The 20,963-nt window shown below is 36.3% G+C and overlaps 1 protein-coding gene across 15 annotated transcripts in view; it reads right to left on the reverse strand.

Annotated features, from left to right (window-relative positions):
• Positions 1 to 20,963, reverse strand: part of SYNE1 (spectrin repeat containing nuclear envelope protein 1) — a 453,644-nt gene that overhangs the window by 331,214 nt on the left and 101,467 nt on the right. For all 15 annotated transcript variants that reach the window (XM_029223419.1, XM_029223418.1, XM_029223413.1 and 12 more), the window contains exons 5-9: positions 15,415 to 15,498; positions 8,530 to 8,622; positions 7,440 to 7,618; positions 4,080 to 4,276; positions 1,387 to 1,496 (exon numbers count right to left, since the gene is read on the reverse strand). In XM_029223419.1, the coding sequence (XP_029079252.1) occupies positions 1,387 to 1,496; positions 4,080 to 4,276; positions 7,440 to 7,618; positions 8,530 to 8,622; positions 15,415 to 15,498 (663 nt within the window). The remainder of the gene's footprint in view (positions 1 to 1,386; positions 1,497 to 4,079; positions 4,277 to 7,439; positions 7,619 to 8,529; positions 8,623 to 15,414; positions 15,499 to 20,963) is intronic.

The following is a 20,963-nucleotide window of genomic DNA, read 5'->3' on the forward strand; positions in this document are numbered from 1 at the left end:
CATGTCTTGAAAATTCCATTTATAATTCTTCCCTAATGTCATTCTCCCTAATAATTAATTTTAAATTCAGTAGTAAATCCACATCCCTCTAAAAAAAAAAAAACCCACAAAAACCCAAAACCAAAACAACAACAACAAAACAAAATCAAAACTAAACAATACTACAGTACTTCTAAAAAATAGGAGAATAACATCCATTGTTGTTCAAAACAGAATGTAGGCATTCTGGTGTGCTGGCTGGACTGTAAAATGGGAGATCTTTCTACAGGAAGATTTGAAAAAATCATTTCAAAAGCAGTAAAAATCCGTATGCCCTTTAGTCTAGGAATTTCTCTTCCAAGAAAGAACTGTAAAACAATGCTTATTACAAAATTGTTCATAGAAGTATTTTTTTATAACAGCAAAAAATCAGAAATTTTCAACAATTAATATTGGGTAAATAAATTACTGTACGTCTATATGATGTTCTAGAAAAAATGGCATGAGAAGGGTTTTGTATGATGTTAACAGAAAATAGAAAATTATAAAATTGTATGTATACTACAATTCTATCAATATTTTTGTTAAAATATTTTATGTGTCTACACACATGGAACTCACACCAAAGTATTAATTTTTTTAGAATAGATTCTCTGCAGAAGGTCAAGTACAGGTAATTTTCTTTTTTTCCCAACTTTTGTTTTTATTTATTTATGACAAAAACATATATCATTTGAGCAGTATGAAAAAATGTAAATGTTATTTAAACTCCTGAGAGGCTGAGAATCTAAATACAGTGAATAATTAGAACTTTCATAAGTTTGCCTTACTTACATATGTTTGCAATGAGTAGCAACTTACAAATCTAAAAGTCAAAATTAGATTTTATCAGACTGAACAGAAGAAGGGAACTCAGGATCTAAACGCATAAATAATATGATGGATATAAAATTAATTCAATCGTCAAATTGCTACAATAAAGTTTCCTGACACTGCTATCTTTACTTTATTCTACTCTACTATTTTATTTCATTTCATTTTGTTTGCCATGCCGTGCTGTTTGGGGGATCTTGGTTCCCCGACCAGAGATTGAACCTGTGCCCTCGGCAATGAAAGTGTGGCGTCCTAACCACTGCACCACCAGGGAATTCCCTATCTTTCCTAGATTTTAATCCCTCACTATTATATGTTCAGTATTTCTTATTAATAATTCTTTCTCTGCTATATCCAACATACAAACCAGAGAAATCTTTCCCTCTAATCTCCCCAATTGGTGATGTCAGTCTTTACTCAGTTGCTCTCATATTAAAATGCATTCCAGTTTAATTTTTTGAAAACAGCATATTAAAAATCCAAGTCACTACCATCGAGTGTATTATCAGCACTCAAACAAAAACAAACACTTACATCATTCTCTTGCCCATCAGCGCCTGTACTGTGAACGTCGGGATAATGTTTCAGAAACTGGGCTACGTAGGTCATAATAGACTTCTCATCTGGTTTATCCACATCAACATCTGGAAAAACCAAACCCAAATGTGAATAAATTAAATAGCATTAAAAAGATTTTAATAATACAAACTTTGAAATCTAGAGAATATACCAAAAGACACTGTCCTAAATGCAAAAGAAAAATAGAGTACTATTTAGAGATGGTGACAGGAAAAACCAGTTTAGTCTGGATAATCCATGGGGAAAATTTTACGACTCAGAAAGATGACATATTTTAACCAAGAGCTTTTAGGAAAGTAGTACATGTTTCATTTAAATAATCTCTACACTCATCAGAAATATGAGATATATATAGTTGCTCCTACATTCTGTCTAGTTACTAAAATACAAATAATATGTACATTTCAGAGTTGGGGTAGATGAGTAGTAAAACATGCCAACAGATGTGGCACTGAATGACAAATGACTACATAGTCTACATACTACATATGGCCAAAGATCAATCTATTTTAGAAAAGAGAGAGATGCCTTATGTCTAAGTCCTTATGCAGCTTCTCCATTGTGGAGCCTTCCGTCTAAGTCACTGTACTTTGAACAATCAAGTACTCTTTGAGTGAAACAGAGCCTGAAAAGATCTCAATCACTGTCATTTTAAAGTATATAGACGTTTACCTAATTAAATCAGTAAAAATCAAGCAAAGATATTTATATGAATTTAGTAATTATAGAATCAGGGTAAGACTGGATACATAAGAAGTGCTGAATGTTTTCAACGAGTCTTAAATAGCCCTTTTAAAGGCAGTGGAATAAGCGGTTACATTTGGAGATTAGAAATACAGTATCTGCACCAATAGAGGAAAAAAACCAGAACAAACAAAAACCATGAAAATCAAAATATAAAACTGCCCTCATACTTTGTATTGTTCCTTGTGATTTGAAATATAATTTCTAGCGACCATCAATGTAGGATTTAAGAAGTGGTACAACGCTTAATAGACTTAAAGATAATGCATTCCGGAATTCACGAGATGACTCAGAGGTGATTTTAGAAATGATATGATCGCTGATGTGGAGAATGCATGTGAAGAGTAAAACTTTCATGAAGAGTGAAAGTGGAAAGAAAAACAACATTTAAGACATGACTTAATATAGCATATGTTTTTAAATACACATGGGACTAAATCATAAAACAATTGTTATACTAGATATTGGTCTATTTAATCTGTATTCCTAAGAGTTTATATGTTCAAGTTGGCTAAAAACTTTTTTGAAGTGGAAGTTCTCATTAGGAAAATAATCACTTTATATGTGGGATAGCCTTGCATTTGGGCAAACTCAATTTCTGATGATCAAAGAAAATATTAAGATCCTCTGGTCTGGTGGATATGAAAGAACCATTCATATCCTCCTCCTATCCTACTCTAGGAAGAAATTTCAGCTCTGATGCATTCTCTGAAGTGAGCGCTGTCATATTTGTGTGTCTTTCCCCTTGAGCTGAGTAGTGTCCTGGATACTATTGGCTTTGTGTGGGTGTGTGTGAAGACACCAGGTGGAAAGTCCATGGCTCCCCTAAGTGAGACTGGAGTGGGGGCGGGCACCACAGGTCCCTAAAATGTCAAGGGATCTCCATGCTGGCCATCATCTCAGAGGAAGCCAAGCAGGTAGACACTGTTTTAGAGCTAGAAATGTTCATTCTGAAATCTCATCTTTAAAAATAACTTGCGGGACTTCACTGGTGGTCCAGTGGTAAAGAATCCACCTTCCAATGCAGGGGACGCAGGTTTGATCCCCGGTCGGGGAACTAAGATCCCACATGCCGCAGGGCAACTAAGCCTGCGCCGCAGCTTCTGAGCTCGCATGCTCTGAAGCCCTCATGCCACAACTAGAGAGAAGCCCACGTGCCACAGTGAAGACCCGATGCAGCCAAAAACAACAGATAAAATAAATAAAATATTAAAAAAAAACTTGCTTTCACTGTATTTACATTTTTGCATTCATTAATGGAGATTTCCATAATTACCAAGCCAAATAAGAAATTATCTGGGACTTTTGGAAAATTCACTTTGACCCTTTTATTTCAATTTAACAAACAACTAGAAGTTTATTAAAGGCATCAAAATTGCCTTTTGAAGGCTTGACAGAGTTAACTCCATTTCCAGAAAGTCTTAAAATTCACAGCCTTACCAAAAAGTTACCAAGAAATTCTAGTGAAAGATATTAGGTCAATCACTTGGGTAGTTTTCCTGACTGACACCTAAATACTGGATAGTTAACATTTCTAAGTTTCTAATGACTAACATTTTAAAGATACGCTCTGAGATTACTAACAATTTTTTACTCTTCCAGATTCTCCTCCTCGCAGTACACTCACTTGTAAAACTTTCATTCCATCCAGAGGTACACTGAGTAAGTACAGTTCCCCTGGCTGGTACCACCCATGTCAAGGGCTGTCAGGAGCAACACAGCTGTATTTTGCTCCCGTGTATAGTGGCAAATATTTTTCCAAAAGAAAACTGGGCAGGAAGATACTATTCCTTCCCACTTTTCAAAGTTTTCTGACCTCTCGGAAGGCATCTGTAATATCTGGGTTTAAGACATACAACCCTACTGAGTTGAGGGGTACAAGAGCCAGAAGTCGCTCAACGTGCCTTCGGGATCTAGGAGTCTCGGGATTCCCAGCTCCGTTTCAGCAATAGTGAAAGCCTCCTCCAGGTTTTCCCGGTTAGATCTTCCTTTCACCTTCTCCAAGTCCACTAGTTCCGGCTGAATAGCATGGATGACTGAATGAAAGGCCACTCCACTTCTCCAACTCCTCCCGAAGTCTTTTACTTCTATTCCGCTCTGCCTTTAAAGAAAATAATGATAATGTCACTTTCTAAACAGGTAATGCACACTTCCTCAAAGACTCAATCCAATCCTCCTCGGCCATGGATGATGTGCAGTTAGCTATACCGGTATACTGGTTTTGAGAAAAAATAAGCAAAGCAAAATTTTTAATGGGTACCAAGATAAGGTGTAGAAATTCTGGTTCCATACTTAAAGAGTTTTCTATATTAGAGTTTTCAATAATTGAAAGACTCAATGGAAAGCACATTTTTAAAGGAAACCAATAGAGAGAAAAAACACCTGACAAAATAAAAAAGGGAACATTTTAAAAACACCGAAACCGGTAATAATTCACCATTGTGTATTTTTTTGAAGAAGTCTCTAACACATTTCTAATGATAATGACAAGCAGCCTGTGTTGTACATCACAGATGATAACAGACAGATATAATGGGGCTGAATTATATCAAATGCTGTAGAATGAACAAAATGCAAATGGTTGTGATGATGTCTCTAAATTAGTCACAAAAAACCCTATACTCCACATAAGTACAGACAAGATTAATTTACCCTACCATCAAACTGTTTGAGCAAATTGTTTTTTAAACTCTTTTTTTAGAATTGCCTTGAGGGCAATGAGCTGGCGGCAAATCTTTGCTCTGTCGTGGATTTACTTCAAACAAAGATTACTTGTTTGAACTTTATTGTATATATAAAATGTTTTCCTAAATATTCACCATGTTGGAACAATTAAAAATGGTTTGTTACATGGTCTTCCTCCTTATTTGTTGAATACACACACACACACAGACGCACGCACACACACTTATAATGTTTTGTATTAGATCAAACTAGTAGGTGATATTCCTAAAAAGCTTTAGTCCAAGCCTCTGAATTGTAGATACAAAATCAAAGAAAATTTAGATACCTCACTTAAAGAAGTGATACAAACTGAAAGAAACTTAGATACATCACTTAAAGAAGTACATTCAGTTTATAGGCTAATACATATTTGCTTCAAGTTATTTTGAATGGGTCTGTATACACATGTCTTCATTTGTTTGGTTATCTTACTGATTTTTGTCCTAACATACAATTGTTCTTAGACATTTGAAAAGAAGGTATGCAAATGTCAGACATGCTTTCATTTCTGACAGTACAGATAGTAGACGAAATTGGTAAAAAATAAAAAAGAAGGGGGGATTAACTATCTCGTGTTACTGAAACAGTTTTTTGATTTACTTATCAAGTATTTTGAAATTTTATATGAAAACTCAATACACTCCGACAATTTGGTGTTCACTGGATGTTTTATCCTTTTTCGCCATCTTCAGTCTTGTGAGATGGATAAACCTTCACACTACGGAGTCTCACAAATTATAATTTTACAGACATGTCATATACTGAACTAGGTACAGATTCTAAAGTTATTTTATCCATGTCAGGTAAGAAATTGCTTAAAAAATAAATACCAGGATAGTGTAAAATAGCTTTTAGAAAAATTATCGACAGTGTGGTAGCATGACAGAATCATGTGTTCATTCCAGACTATTCATGGCAGAAAGCGGTCATCTCCCTAAAATCTCTACAATTTATGCAGCTGTTAAATAAATGAATCTCACTGAGGTGTTGATAGGTGGAGAATACTTGGGTCCACAAATCTGGACATTTATACAGGTAAGGAAAATACAACTTCCACCAATGTTACAAACATACAAGTTGCAGGAATGACGGTTATTATTAGACCCCTGCACATCATGTGTGAAACACAACTTATGCAGGAAAACTCCAACATCATTGAATTTGATTTTATTTCAAGCTATATAATATTAAATGAAAATTTATTTACTTTGTTTAATTAAATGCTGTGTGGAGCAACAGACAACAGAATGTCACACTGACATTATTACAAAGTTTTATCGTGATAGCATCATGATATATGTTGTAGCATGTGGTCACCAGTCCTCTCCTACCCAACATGTTTCTTCTCCCTGTTTGGTTAAGCTGCAAAAGAGATTAGTAATACCCACTGTAGATGGAATGCAAAGAGCATGCCAGCAATGTGGGAAGGGCTTTTAATTTCATCCCTACTAGAGTCCCAAGAGTCACAAAGCTTTGCTTTCAGAAATATTTTTAATTGTAACTTGAATCATAAAAATATACCCCAAATTAGAAAACCATCAACACACTTTACAAGTTAAATAAAACTATATGTTAGTAACACTAATTACCCCTTCTCTATGTTTATTTTTTTCTCTCCTTATTTTTGCTCTTCAAACTCTTTAAAAATAGAACTTCCTGTGTTTAGTGCCTCAGTGTTTTATAATGATAAGTACTTGTTTACAACTATTTTCCAGAAGGAGAGAATTAGATGTGGGTTATATCTAGGCATGTGAAACAAAATAGAAAGCGAGTTAATTTTACATGTCATTTAGGAAAATCTTACAAAAACACATCTTCTAGGTGAAGAGATCTTATTACGTACCACATCTGACCACAAAATATTGGTATGATCAACTTGAAACTCTATTGCAATTGCTATGAGAAAGTACTTTTTGAGAGTAGTAATTTTATATCCAGTATCCTCACATATATGTGCACACATGTAAATTTATTATGCTTAGAAGCAAACTCCCAGTCCATATAGCTGGAGCTGACAAAAGAATGTACATTCCAGATAAAAGATAAGATCAAAGAAAACATTAAAAAATAAAATTGCCAGAAAGTTTCAAGGTATAAAAACAAATATGATTATTTCAGAATGTGGATCTCAGTCCACAATATTATTAAATAGAACTCAATAGTCTTACGAAGAGATAATCACGTTTAAACCTCTAATTTATCTGTGTAAAGATTATCTAACAGCAGCAGAAAATCCAAACAATGACCTAAATGGCATTAGTCCTCATGCTAATCAAGTGTAGGGATTAAACAACTTAATTGGGTCCCATCACACAAGTGAAGAAGGATTTAGTTTTATTACACCATTTTCCTAGAGTATCAGGGATGCTTTCTGTTTACATTTTAATTCAAGGGAAGAGTGAAATGAGAGCCGGAGCAAAGCCATTCATTCCTCTGTCTCCACAAATTTTGCAATCACTGGAATGTGCACTCAGTCATAAATTGATAACTCAAATTATTCAAGGGTTTCTAATTTAAACAAACTCCTTCTTGGTACTTACTTGGCAACTGTGTACTGGACCCACTTTAATAAAGCCTTCTTAGCATTTCCTTGGATCTTGGTGGCCACCTTCCGTTTGCTTGGGGGGCTGGTGGTCTCAGAGCTGACCACGCTGTCCACGGAGGATGTGCTGCTGGACAGAGGCTGCAGCTGTGGTAAGTTGCTGGTCAACTCCTCAATCTGCATGGGCATCAACAGTCGGCAAAACGTCAGCATTACGTCAGCATTATCTTTGTTCTTCTCTTCTCAGGTGGTTTAATTTTCCAACTTGATTGATCTTAACACCCTCAACCTCCCAACAATATAAGCTCTTAAAGGGCACGACCAATGTCTTATTCCTGTTTGCACTTCCTTCCACATCTAAAATGGGACCTTGTACACAGTAATGAACACTTGTTAAATACATGCATGAATGAAGAAAACAAAACCTAATGGTTCTCCAGACTCAAAGGATGTACACACCAAGAGTGAATCCTAATGTAAACTACAAACCTTAAAATGATAGTGATGTGTCAGTAAAGGTTCATTAATTGTAACCAACGTTCCACTCCCATGGGGGATACTGGTTAAGGGGAGGCTATGCATGTGTGGGTGCAGGAGGTACATGGGAAATTTCTGTACTCTTTGCTCAGTTTTGCTGAGAACCTGAAATTGCTCTAAAAAATAAAGTCCATTTCTTTAAAAAAAACAACCTAATGGCTAGAAGAATTATCCAAGAGAGAACAGCAAGTTAATTTCTCCCCTTAATGTCTAATAGGAGCATAGAACCGCTCCCTTCCAGAGGACAAAGAAAAACTTCCTGAACTCTTTTTACACCAATATTTCATCTCCATCGTGTTCTACCCACTTCTCGGACTGGGTACCTGGCCGAGTTCTTTGGGGAGTTCCATATATAACACGTTAGCGGAGAAAAAGAAGGCATTTTCTGCCAACAAAAAACAATGTACATGTGAAGGTCACATCTCTGCTAACTTGAGGTTCAGCCGCAAAGGTACAGAAAATGAGGGCATTATTCATCATCAAAATGTCCACCACTACCTCCATCTGTGACATTTATATCAACTGAAAAGGGAGCTGAAGAAGTACAATACCTGGAAATACAGAATAATGGTCCACATCAGTCCGAGAACTATCGAGGGTCGGCCATCAGCTATATCAGTGGAGTTAATGTTGACTAATTTAATCTGTTTAAAAAGAAAAACTGTACTAGTAATGTACTAGAAGATTACAGACCACTTAATTATGCAGTAAGTAGCCCTTTACTAGACGTCAATAACATTTGGTCATGCCTGTGCAAGAGGAAGCAGGGTGAGCCATAAAAACATGGTTTCAGTGGAAATTTCAGGGGCATTCATTAGGTGCACACAATAAACACAGCTACAGAATGAATTTCAAAAACTGGTTTAAAGTTGAAAAAAATATGACGTCATGCGAGGAATTACCAACAAAATACTAGACAGGAAAAAAAAAAAAGGTTATTCTTTACATTCAGAGGTTGACTGGAATGTAAAAGAAACTGTGAGGGGAAGTTTAAGAAGATGCGCTTACTTTGAAATTTGTTACCAAATAGCGTGAAACTTATGTTCTCTTTTACCTATAAAAGTCAGGAGTTAAAAATTCTAAAATTTGTACTAACCGGTGATCCTCTGTACATGGACTGACATGAAAAACAAAGGGAGAAGATGATACATATACATAAATAGTCCTTCAAAATCCACATTATTTGTTCAAAGGGAATAAAAATGCAGGTGGTAAATTTAGAGCGTGATTTGCAGAATACATTTTAAAGATAAAGGAAAGGCAAGAAATAGTTAATTATTAAGAGAAACAGTTAAGAGAGTAGAAAGAGACTGGGGGGATTCAGTTCCCTACTTTGGGGCACTGACAACTATAAAGTACTCAGAATTAATCTGTCTACAATTGTCTCCAATTATTCATTTCAATGTCTTCCCAACTATGAGGAAGTCCCAGGAACATAGACTTGTATGGTAGCTCTAGCTCAGTCAACCTCTATAGAATACAGTTAGCTACTTATCCTCCTCGTCATAATCCCTGGACAAATTAGAAAAAAACTAAGGTACTTCTTAGACTTCTAGCTCAATAATTCTCAGCCAAGGGCTTCCCTGGTGGCGCAGTGGTTGAGAGTCCGCCTGCCGATGAAGGGGACACGGGTTCGTGCCCCGGTCCAGGAAGATCCCACATGCCGCGGAGCGGCTGGGCCCATGAGCCATGGCCGCTGAGCCTGCGCATCCGGAGCCCGTGCTCCGCAACGGGAGAGGCCACAACAGTGAGAGGCTCGCGTACCGCAAAAATAAACAAAAAAAATAATTCTCAGCCAAGATTTAATAAGGTGTGATACTAAAATAAAGTTCAGAAGTGTGTAAATAGCTTACTTTTTAAAAAATATCAGAAGCAAAATCATCCCACAATCACCTTACTCTTGAGTAATTGGTTTAAATTTACTAGTTATACATCTGAGGAGTAAAGTAAAAGCCAGCACAAAAGTCATTGTAAATAATTTGAGATATACCCATGGGATTTCATCTCACTGCTGAAGTTCATTCAGCAGGTTCAGAGACAGAAAAAAATTGAGAACTTCCACAGATCACAAGATCATATGTCTACTTCTTTTAAACCTAGCACTGTGTAAGATATAAAATACTTGTTGGTGGAAAATAAAGAGTGTCACATTTCTTTAATCTTTTATGACAGAACCTATTACAATCTTTATAATCATTTTGATGGCTCCATTTTACAATTTCTCCAGAGTTTTCTCTATATCCATTTTAGTGTCCATGGGCCACAAATTTATAATACATGCTAATAACCACAAGATTGATGCCTTTCATAGAGGACAAATTATTTCTCTTTCCTTATATATCATTCTTTTTTAAAATGCAATTGAATATATAAGTTGAATTTCCTACCTCAACCCAGCTCCAACTGCACTTTGAAGTTTATACGTTCAGCTTATTATAGAATCTGAAGATCTTTTGCTCAACTCGTGAAGAAAAAACGTTTTTCAAAATTATTTTCTTTCTTAAAAACTTAAAAACCATAATGGGTTTGGGGAGCACAGGTTCTTTGTCTGTTTTACCTCCTCTCCCTTGCAAAATCCTATGAAATATACAATAAACTTTTAATAGCCCTAAGATTGTGGGATGGGCAATAGAGACACATCCAAAGAGACTGAAGAATTCCAGAAACCAGAAAGGATGAATCACATAGATGGACCTCACCTCAGACCTTCTGAGCCAGAAAATAAGGAAGGTGGCCTAAGAATCTGTTTTAACAAAACCTCTAGGTTTGGAGAAGTTTGATTTTGTAAGCCAGAGGCCCGAATGGACTGAATTATCTTCAAAATTCACATGTTGAGGCCCTAACCCCCAATGTGACTGCATTTGGAGATAGAACCTTTAAGGAGACAATTAAGGTGAAACAAGGTTATAAGAGTGAGCCCTAATCCAATAGGACTGGTACAGAAGAGGAAGAAACACCGGAACTCTCACTCTCACTTTCTCTCTCTCTCTCTGCACACACACAAGAAAGGTCACCTGAAGGCACAGGGCCAAAGCAGCTGTCGGCGAGCCTGGAAAAAAGGAGGAAATCAACCCTGATGACACCTTGATCTTGGACTTTCAGCCTCCAGAACTGTGAGAAAATACATTTCTGTTGTTTAAGCTATCCAGTCTGTGGTATTCTGTTATGGCAGCCATAGCAGACTAATACAGGGCCCACAGACCTTTCAAAAAAATATTTGAATTATTTGGGAAAATTTTCAAAAAAATTTAAATAAAAAACCCAGACCACCAGCTTTTCTTGATACATTGGAAAACCTAGTGAATAGATGCATCACCACTTTATGAGCTGTTTTCTACCTGTATATATATATAGGTAGCCAAATACCTGCATTAGTTAATAAGTAACTTAAATAAATTAAATAAATAATAAGATCTCAATAAAAATCCAGACTACTGGCCTTTCTCGTTCAATTGTTAAACCTGGGATCACTGTGCTTGCATTTCATCGAGGTAGCTCCAGGTGGAATTGAGTATTTGTGTCCTTCTTCCAGACAGCACATGGGACTACTCCGTTTTCCTGCTACCATGATCAGCTTCTACCTTGCTTCATCGTTTACATCATCTATCTGGACCTCACAGGAACCTAAATTTATGTCCTTGTGTGCACTATGGCAAGCTTTAGGAAACATGGTCAGTGACTGGCTCCTTCTATTACTATTTACAATGATCCACCTGACACCTCATCGGAGAATAACTTGTGGAAAGTAGTGATGAATCTATTCATTAGAGACAAACTTACACAATTCTTATCAAATACTAACATATGCCTTCACTCAGTAACCCTGTAAACAAGAGGAAAAGAAACGCAATGGTAGGGTTTTCTCCAGTAAACTTGAGAAGTACCTTCATTATTCCCTATCCGAGTACTAAACAAATCTTCTATCATCTAAAGAAAAAATCTAAATGGAGGACAAAGTAAATACAAAGGTTAAAGACAAATTCTTGAAAATATGTTTGAGACTTAAGTTCTTCAATTATAAAGAACAAAAATAAACAGTAAGAGGGAGGGCACCAAAGAGCCTTCAAAAACTCATCCTACCCCACTGTCAATTATTTTGTGAGCCAATGGGGTGAAGAAATGCAAGAAAGAGAAGCCCAAAACTATGTACTTCAGGTAGATTTTTAAAAAATCAAAGTAGTTAGGGATTTGTGGGGACAGGAAGGAAATACTTTGGATTTTGTCCTGAAACTCAAATGCATTACTTTTTGCCCTTAGTAAATATAATATTTAAAATCTGAATCCTCTACTTTTTAAAAAGTTATTCAGGTTTGTTCTGTGAAAATGGACCTGGTACAAACAAGTCTTTTGTGAAAAGAAGACTCTTTGGTTCTCTTTACAAACAATGCCTTTCATGGGTTAAGTCATTAAATTTTTCTCCAAGACATTAATTAATAAGAAGAATTTTGTTTTCATATTCTAGCCAGCGAATACACATCAGAACAAAGAAGGACACTATTGTTATATAGCCAAAATGGAAGACGAAATGACTGGGAAAACTCTATAAACATCCTGTTAAATAAGGCTTTTTTTTCAGCTTTCCATGAAAAACTCATGAAGCGAGAGAAGGAAGAAGAGAAACACTCCATTAAGAATGATGTTAAAGTGACCTGAAAACAATGTCCAATATTCTACTAGAAGCTAAGACTGTTTTTCTACACCATCTTAATGCCTAGAATCTCTCTTTGGTGTGAAGTTAGCACACTTGACTGAACTTTATACTGATTCACTGTACTAACAACTCATTAAAATGTAAATTATTTAAGAGCCAGAATCTAGTTTTCTTTAATTTTCCAGAATTAATATGTTCCAGAATTCTCATTTTACAGAAAGTATCCAATTATGCATTTGTGGAATAAATGAAATAATTTATTGCATATAGACAGATAAGTAAATAACCGAATCATTCTATTTTCCAGAAGTATCTGGATATCCATTTATAAAGCTGGTTTTGGTATTGCCAAACACAGACTTCCTGAATTTCTACAAATTAGAAAAGGCTAAAATCTAAAAGGATTGGTGCAACCCTTCTGGAGGGAAATATGTCAACACCTAACAAAACAAAATACACACTTATGTTTTGACCCAACAATCATACTTCTGAAAATGTACCCAGAAGATACACTTCCAATAATACAAAAATACTTATGCACAGTTATTAATTGCATCATCGTTTCTGTTTGAAAAATGCTAGAAACAACCTAAATGCTCATTCATAAGAGAGTGGTTGAATAAACTCTGGAACATCCAGACCACGGAATACTATGCAGCTGTAAAAATGAATGAGGAACATCTCTGTGAACTGATTTGATGGATTTCCAGGATATACTGGAAAATGAAAAAGGTTAAGTGCACCTGGTGCATCGCTAGTATGCTACCTTTGTATAAGAAAGAAGATGGTGTATGAAAATAACCTGCTCATTCCTGCAAAAGAAATACAGGAAGGATAAATCAGAAATTGGAGAAACTGGTTACCTAGAGGTAAGAAAAGGAGTAAAAGGAAGGAGAATGGTAATGGAGAAGCAAGGATGAGGAGGGAATGCCACTTCTCTAAGTGTAACTTTTGCTCCTAGAATCATAATAATGTCTCATTCTCTAAAATAAAAAATAATTAAGGTCAACTAGGATGTGTGTGTGGTTGCCCAAAATGGAATATAACTCTATTACTTAACTCTATTACAAATGAATAACATAATCACACTGAAAGGATGGGAGAACAGAAGTGACCTAGGTAAATCTGGACAACATTCTCTTGACAGGATATTGTAATGCTGAAGACCGAAAGAACTGTACACAAATACTGTTCTCCAGTTAGTCAATATGTTTCTCACAAAGGTGTGGGTTAGCAATTCTGAAACTACTTTATGTGTATACACTAGAGATGAAAAAGAAGACAATATATTGTAGATGAGAGCCAGGTTTCTCACTGCCAGAGAAAACAGAAAGAAATGATCATGCAATGGACCTTGTGGTATTGGACTGAAATCAGAAGTATCAATTTGAAGTAAAGGTTTACATGCACACATAATAGAAGAAGCTATATAGAAAGAGAGAGAGAGAGAGAGCTGGAAGGGAGAGAAATATAGATATGTGTGTATACCCAGATTAGTAAACATACATATATCTAGATCTGTATATTGAGAGGGCAATGAAACCTCAGTAGCCATGAGCACACCTAGCACCCAAATCTTGGTTTCTAAATGCCATTCACTAATGAAAGGAACAAAGCCTCCTTAGAGAAGTGGTTGATTCTAGGATTGGGGTAAGGAAAATATAAACCTGGAAAATCTGTAGTTCCAGAAAATAAGGAAATGATTGAAAAAGGATGGGGCCATGTCAAAAGAGTACAGGAGCCAGCTTGAAGGAACTCTTAATGGACAAAGCTAGAACAATCTGAGCAACAAAATAATAACAATAATAACAATAATAGTAGTCATACTGGATTATAACTATAGAATAAAATAAATATCCATGAGTCCATAATGAAATAAAGAAGGAATTGAATAAATAAATGGGGAAGAAAGGTCATCTTTTTCTTACGTAACGATTCCAATTAGTAAGTATAAAAGAAATGAGGGAAAAACAAAATCGTCATTAGGCAAACAGCACAGAAGTAATTGCTGAAGGGCAAGTGATGCTAAAATCAGCGAGCAAGGAGCAGAATATTAGCATAATCTCAATTACCTCCCCTGTTATTTCTGAATTATAAATGGAAAAATAGCAGTTTTACCATAAAAAAAAACTCAGCAGATGACTTAATCAAGTGGTTGAGGTTAGCATCACCAGCAATAAGACAAGTCAGAATCCTATTGATATCCACTAAACTGATTCACTGAGAAGAATACATCACTTCCTTGGAATTCTTGCCAAAAATGTATAACCTCAATCTAATCATGGGAGAACATCACACAAACCAAACTGAGAGATATTATGAAAAATAACTGCCTAGCGGTTATCATTAAGGTCATGAAAGACACAGAAAGTCAAGGTCATAGAATGGAAAAGACAAAGGAGCCACAACAATTAAAATGCAACGCATGTTACTGGATTGGATCCTGGAACAGAAATAAGACACTGGAGAAAATAATGATGAAATTAGATTAATTTCTATGCTTTACTTAACAGTATCATACCAATTTTAATTTCCTTATTTGGTAGTTGTACCATGTACAAATAAGTCCCTCACATTAGAGGAAGCTGGCTGAAGTACAGACATGAAATCTCTGTGCCTTTTTTTTTTTCGCCACTCTTCTGTAAGTCTAAAATGATTTTACAATAATATTGCACATATATGTTGTATAGATTGCATGCAGTGCTTTTACCCAACAATCAACAATGAAAATATTAGTATGTCCACGCTTTCTTCTTGAAGTGTTTTGTTTTTGTTTCCCTCTTACCTTCCTTCCTTCCAGGAACTTGAGTGCCGTGCCAATGTTCGCCACAGCATGGATTCGCTTCATCCGGCGTCCTTGTTCACACGGCTATATAAAAGGGGGAAGGACAGGAATAAGTAAAAATGCACACATTACAAAGACAGTTATAAACTCTATTTAAGTGGATTCAATATATACTTGAAGAGTGTTCAAGAACAGGCAACATACTCAATTTCTATAAAGGTTAGCAGATACATAGAGGGGCGTTATCCCCACAGCACTTGGAAGTTGTATAATTTACTCAATAAATACATTCATTCTCAGCTTCTGAATGCACCTGCCCTTAAGGTTTCTGTGTGCTTAAGGTTGGAAATTCACAAAATTCCTATGTTGTCTACTAAGACTGTTATTCCTGCAAGTTAGGAAGTATTTTTATGAAAAGTGCTCTTGGTGTGTGTGGAGAGAGGGCAGGAAATCTCTCCTTGCCTCTCAATTTTGTCATAAACTTAAAACTTCTCTAAAAAATAAAGTCTTGGGCTTCCCTGGTGGCGCAGTGGTTGAGAGTCCACCTGCCAGGTTCGTGCCCCGGTCCGGGAAGATCCCACATGCCGCGGAGCAGCTGGGCCCGTGAGCCATGGCCACTAAGCCTGCGCGTCCGGAGCCTGTGCTCCGCAACAGGAGAGGCCACAACCGTGAGAAGCCCGCATACTGCAAAAAAATTAAAAAATAAATTAAATAAAGTCTTAAAACAAGTATTCTTGGTCACTCACATTTTTTTTCAGTCATACTAACATGAAAGTTGCTGACAGTATTAGTGGCGTTTCTCTGTTTGAAGGACCAAAAAGCATGGCGCATATGAGCCAAGGTTAAAAAGGAGGAGTGCAAGAATGAAAATGTTCTTCGCAAAATAGTATGTTCTGGTTCAAGGATACTAAGTTACTTGTGTTTGATTCAGCAAAATATAATAAATTAATAAATAATTTAATAAATAGAATAAAATAGTAAGTGCTACACTGTTCATTTTAAAACTCAAAATAATTTCAGTGAAGTAGATAACATTACATTTACGAGACCTAAGAGGATAACAGGTCCATGATTGCAGACTGGTCTCTTCTCTGTGGCACTAGAACTCTAAACAATCTCCCATTAGAGCTCAAAACTAAGTATCTTTTCATTTCCAGTTACAAGTGTGACAGGTAATTTTTTATGACATCATTTTAAACAAATATTTAAATAGAAAATATACTTTTAAAATGTTTATCCTTTTCTTGCATGGCCCACTTATTTAGTTATTCGATTAATTATCTTTTATAATGGAAAAAGCACCTAGGAACCCGCAACTAAAACAAAGCCAGGACCCAGAAAGTAAGCAGAAAAGCCACATCCCTCAATATTACCGTTCATTCCATCCCCCTGAAGTCCTACACCAGGGCAACCATCACCATAAACCCAGTCCAATGTTTTCCCTTTTACACACATTCATTTCATTTATTGCATTCTTAAAAAGAATATTTATTTCAGTTCTTAGCTCTTATATAAAGAATATCACTGTATTAATCTTTTGATACTTACTTTTCCACATAATAAGATTGCTAACATTCATCCATATTGTTTCCTGTCACTGTATTTCATTCATTTTGACAGCCATATACTGTGCCATTTATTTACTCTCCTTCTGATGTGAATCTGAATTATTTCCAGGTTATTCCTATGTGACCTGTGCTGATAGGTCATTCTTGTACATTCCACCCTTGGTACAAGTATAAAGAGTTTCTCTTGGATGTATACGTAACAGTGGAATTGCTGAGTCAGGAGGAATGTGACTTTTGAACTTCTAATCTAACTTTTCCAAAGTGTTTGTACTACTCACTCTTATCAGCAATACAAGAATAATCCTGTGGATACACATTTTGTCCAACACTTGATTTTGATAGTTATCTTTAAAAAATTATTTTCAGTTGAATGTATGTAACATGGTCTTTCATGGTGGTCTTCATTTGCACTGCCCTGCTCAACAATGGTGTGAACATCTCATCCTCTGTTCTTTGGCAAGTCTGTTTCTTTTTCTTTTTATTAATTTTTATTGGAGTATAGTTGCTCTACAATGCTGTGTTTGTTTCTGCTGTACAGCAAAGTGAATCAGCTCTACGTATACATATATCACCTCTTTTTTGGATTTCCTTCCCATTTAGGTCACCACAGAGCACTGAGTAGAGTTCCCTGTGCTACACAGTAGGTTCTCATTAGTTACCTGTTTTATACATAATAGTGTATATATGTCAATCCCAATCTCCCAATTCATCCCACCACCGGCCATGCCTTGGTATCCATATGCTTGTTCTCTACATCTGTGTCTCTATTTCTGCTTTGCAAGTAAATTCATCTGTACCATTTTTCTAGATTCCACATATAAGTGATATTATGCAATACGTGCAAAAGCTTTTAAGTTTCATTAGGTTCCATTTGTTTACTTATTTATTTATTTTTAAACATCTTTATTGGAGTATAATTGCTTTACACTGTTATGTTAGTTGCTGCTGTATAACAAAGTGAATCAGCTATACGTATACATATATCCTCATATCCCCTCCCTCTTGCGTCTCCCTCTCTCCCTCCCTCCCTGTCCCACCCCTCTAGGGGGACACAAAGCACCGAGCTGATCTCCCTGTGCTATGCAGCTGCTTCCCACTAGCTACCTATTTTACATTTGGTAGTGTATATATGTACATGCCACTCTCTCACTTCGTCCCAGCTTACCCTTCACCCTCCCCGTGTCCTCAAGTCCATTCTCTAAGTCTGCGTCTTTATTCTTGTCCTACCCCTAGGTTCTTCAGAACCTTTCTTTTTTTTTTTTAGATTCCATATATATGTGTTAGCATACGGTGTTTTTCTCTTTCTGACTTACTTCACTCTGTATGACAGACTCTAGGTCCATCCACCTCACTACAAATAACTCAATTTTGTTTCTTTTTATGGCTGAGTAATATTCCATTGTATATATGTGCCACATCTTCTTTATCCATTCATCTGATGATGGACACTTAGGTTGCTTCCATGTCCTGGCTATTAAATAGTGCTGCAATGAACATTGTGGTACATGTCTCTTTTTGAATTATGGTTTTCTCAGGGTTTTCTCAGGGTTTCTGCACAGCAAAGGAAACCATAAACAAGATGAAAAGACAACCCTCAGAATGGGAGAAAATATTTGCAAACGAAGCAACTGACAAAGTATTAATCTCCAAAATATACAAGCAGCTCATGCAGCTCAATATCAAAAAAAACAAACAACCCAATCCAAAAATGGGCAGAAGACCTAAATAGACTTTTCTCCGAAGAAGGTATACAGATTGCCAACAAACACCTGAAAAGATGCTCAACATCACTAATCATTAGAGAAATGCAAATCAAAACTACAGTGACATATCACCTCGTACTGGTCAGAATGGCCATCATCAAAAAATCTGCAAACAGCAAATGCTGGAGAGGATGTGGAGAAAAGGGAACCCTCTTGCACTGTTGGTGGGAATGTAAACGGAGAACAGTATGGGGAGGTTCCTCCATTTGTTTATTTTTGTTTTTATTTCCATTACTCTAGGAGGTGGGTCAAAAAAGACCTTGCTGAGACTTATGTCAAAGAGTGTTGTGCCTATGTTTTCCTCTAAGAGTTATATAGTGTCCAGCCTTACGTTTAGGTCTTCAATCTATTTTGAGCTTATTTTTGTGTATGGTGTTAGGGGGTGTTCTAATTTCATTCTTTTACATGTATCTGTCCAGTTTTCTTGGGTTGTTTGTACTCATTGTTTTGAAGATGTACCTCATATATTCTTGATATAATCCTTTCTTAATCCTTTTTTAACCTGTATTGTGAATATCTTTGACCAATTTTTAACTTTTTTGTCACTTTCTTTAAAGTTTTTTGATTAAAAACTGTTTTGAATTTTAAAATAGTCAAAGGTAACAATCTTTTATAGTTAATATTTTTTGCCTTATTTTTTTCCGTGTCCTGATGTCTCAGAGATATTCACCTATATTTTCTAAGAGTTTAAAGTATTTTTGCCATTAGGGCCTTTATCCATGTATATTTGATTTCTATAGAGGCCAAGAGATAAGGATCCAACTATACCTTTTTCTTGCTCTTCCATTTATTGAACCATCTTTCCTTCCCAGATCTGACATCCACCTCTGACATAAACTAAATTTCCATTCATGCCTTGGTCTGTTTCTCAACTCTATTGCATTAGTCAATATGCCCATCCCTGTATTAACACCACCCTATCTTATGTGATAAAGCTTCACTGTAAGACCTGATACCTAGTAAAGCAAATACCTTTTCTCTGCTTTTCTTCTTTGGCTGTATCCTGGCTAAAAGAGCAAGGTATAAACATCTATTGTATAGTTCTACCCCATATTTGCATCTATTTTAACACAACTGACCTATCCTAATTAATACAGTGATCCTCCCTACCAGGCTACAAGCTCTTTGAGGGCACCAACCATACTTCATTCATCTTTGTTCTCCTTAGAGGGCAAAGGCAGTGACTTACCCATAATAGAGACTCCAGATATGTTAGCTGAACAGTCAAAAGATAATGCCAAACCCAGCTGCAGACTTGAGTTCTACTCTCAATATATGATTGATGTTTAACAAAGTTACCTGGTGAACGTGCAGGGGCCTTCAATTTCCTAAGAATGCCCGTGTGTACTTTTAAGTGGATTTTTAGGCTCCTTTTTTTTTTTTTTTTTTTTTTCGGTACACAGGCCTCTCACTGTTGTGGCCTCTCCCGTTGCAGAGCACAGGCTCTGGACGCACAGGCTCAGCAGCCATGGCTCACGGACCCAGCCGCTCCGCGGCATGTGGGATCTTCCCGGACTGGGGCACGAACCCGTGTCCCCAGCATTGGCAGGCGGACTCTCAGCCACTGCGCCACCAGGGAAGCCCTTTTAGGCTCCTCTTGAATGCAGAGTGTTAAGGAGTCTTTAATAATACTATACAGAAGGTTAACAAAATAGATAAGAAATGAATTTCTCTGCAGTCCTTAAGCTCTATTCATATTGCTTCTATTATTTTTAATTTTTCTATGGAATTCTTCACATTCTTAAAAAAAATCCTAAGTATAAAATTAAATTTAGTGTTCCTATCTTTATGTGTGATTAAAGATATATAATCACCGATCCATTCAAAGAGTAAATGTTCTACAAATAATAATCAAAGGGCACAGAGAAATCCAAGAATAATAATCGTAAAAACTTAAAACTCCCTAGCATCTGAAATAAAATCATAGACAAGAGAGTCACAATAGGTTATTAAAAGAAACTAAGATACTGAGAGTCCTCCCTTACCTTGAGATGCTGGTGGTAAAGGGAATACTAAGGTATTTGGCTGAATTTCCCAGATGATCATGGTCAAAGTCAGTCCTGGGCTATGTGAATCATGATGTTAAAGTATACTGCTCTTTAATAGAGTTGTACGTATGAGATTTCCCAAACATTGCTAATGTTCCTGAGGGAAATGCTTTTGTTCACATTCTCTCTTTGAAAGCTCTACAAGAATGCCTAGGATACTCAGTCCTTTA

The sequence above is a fragment of the Monodon monoceros genome, unplaced genomic scaffold (genome assembly GCF_005190385.1).
Source record: "Monodon monoceros isolate NGI ecotype Baffin Bay Population unplaced genomic scaffold, NGI_Narwhal_1 Super_Scaffold_15, whole genome shotgun sequence".
Lineage (NCBI taxonomy): Eukaryota > Metazoa > Chordata > Mammalia > Artiodactyla > Monodontidae > Monodon > Monodon monoceros.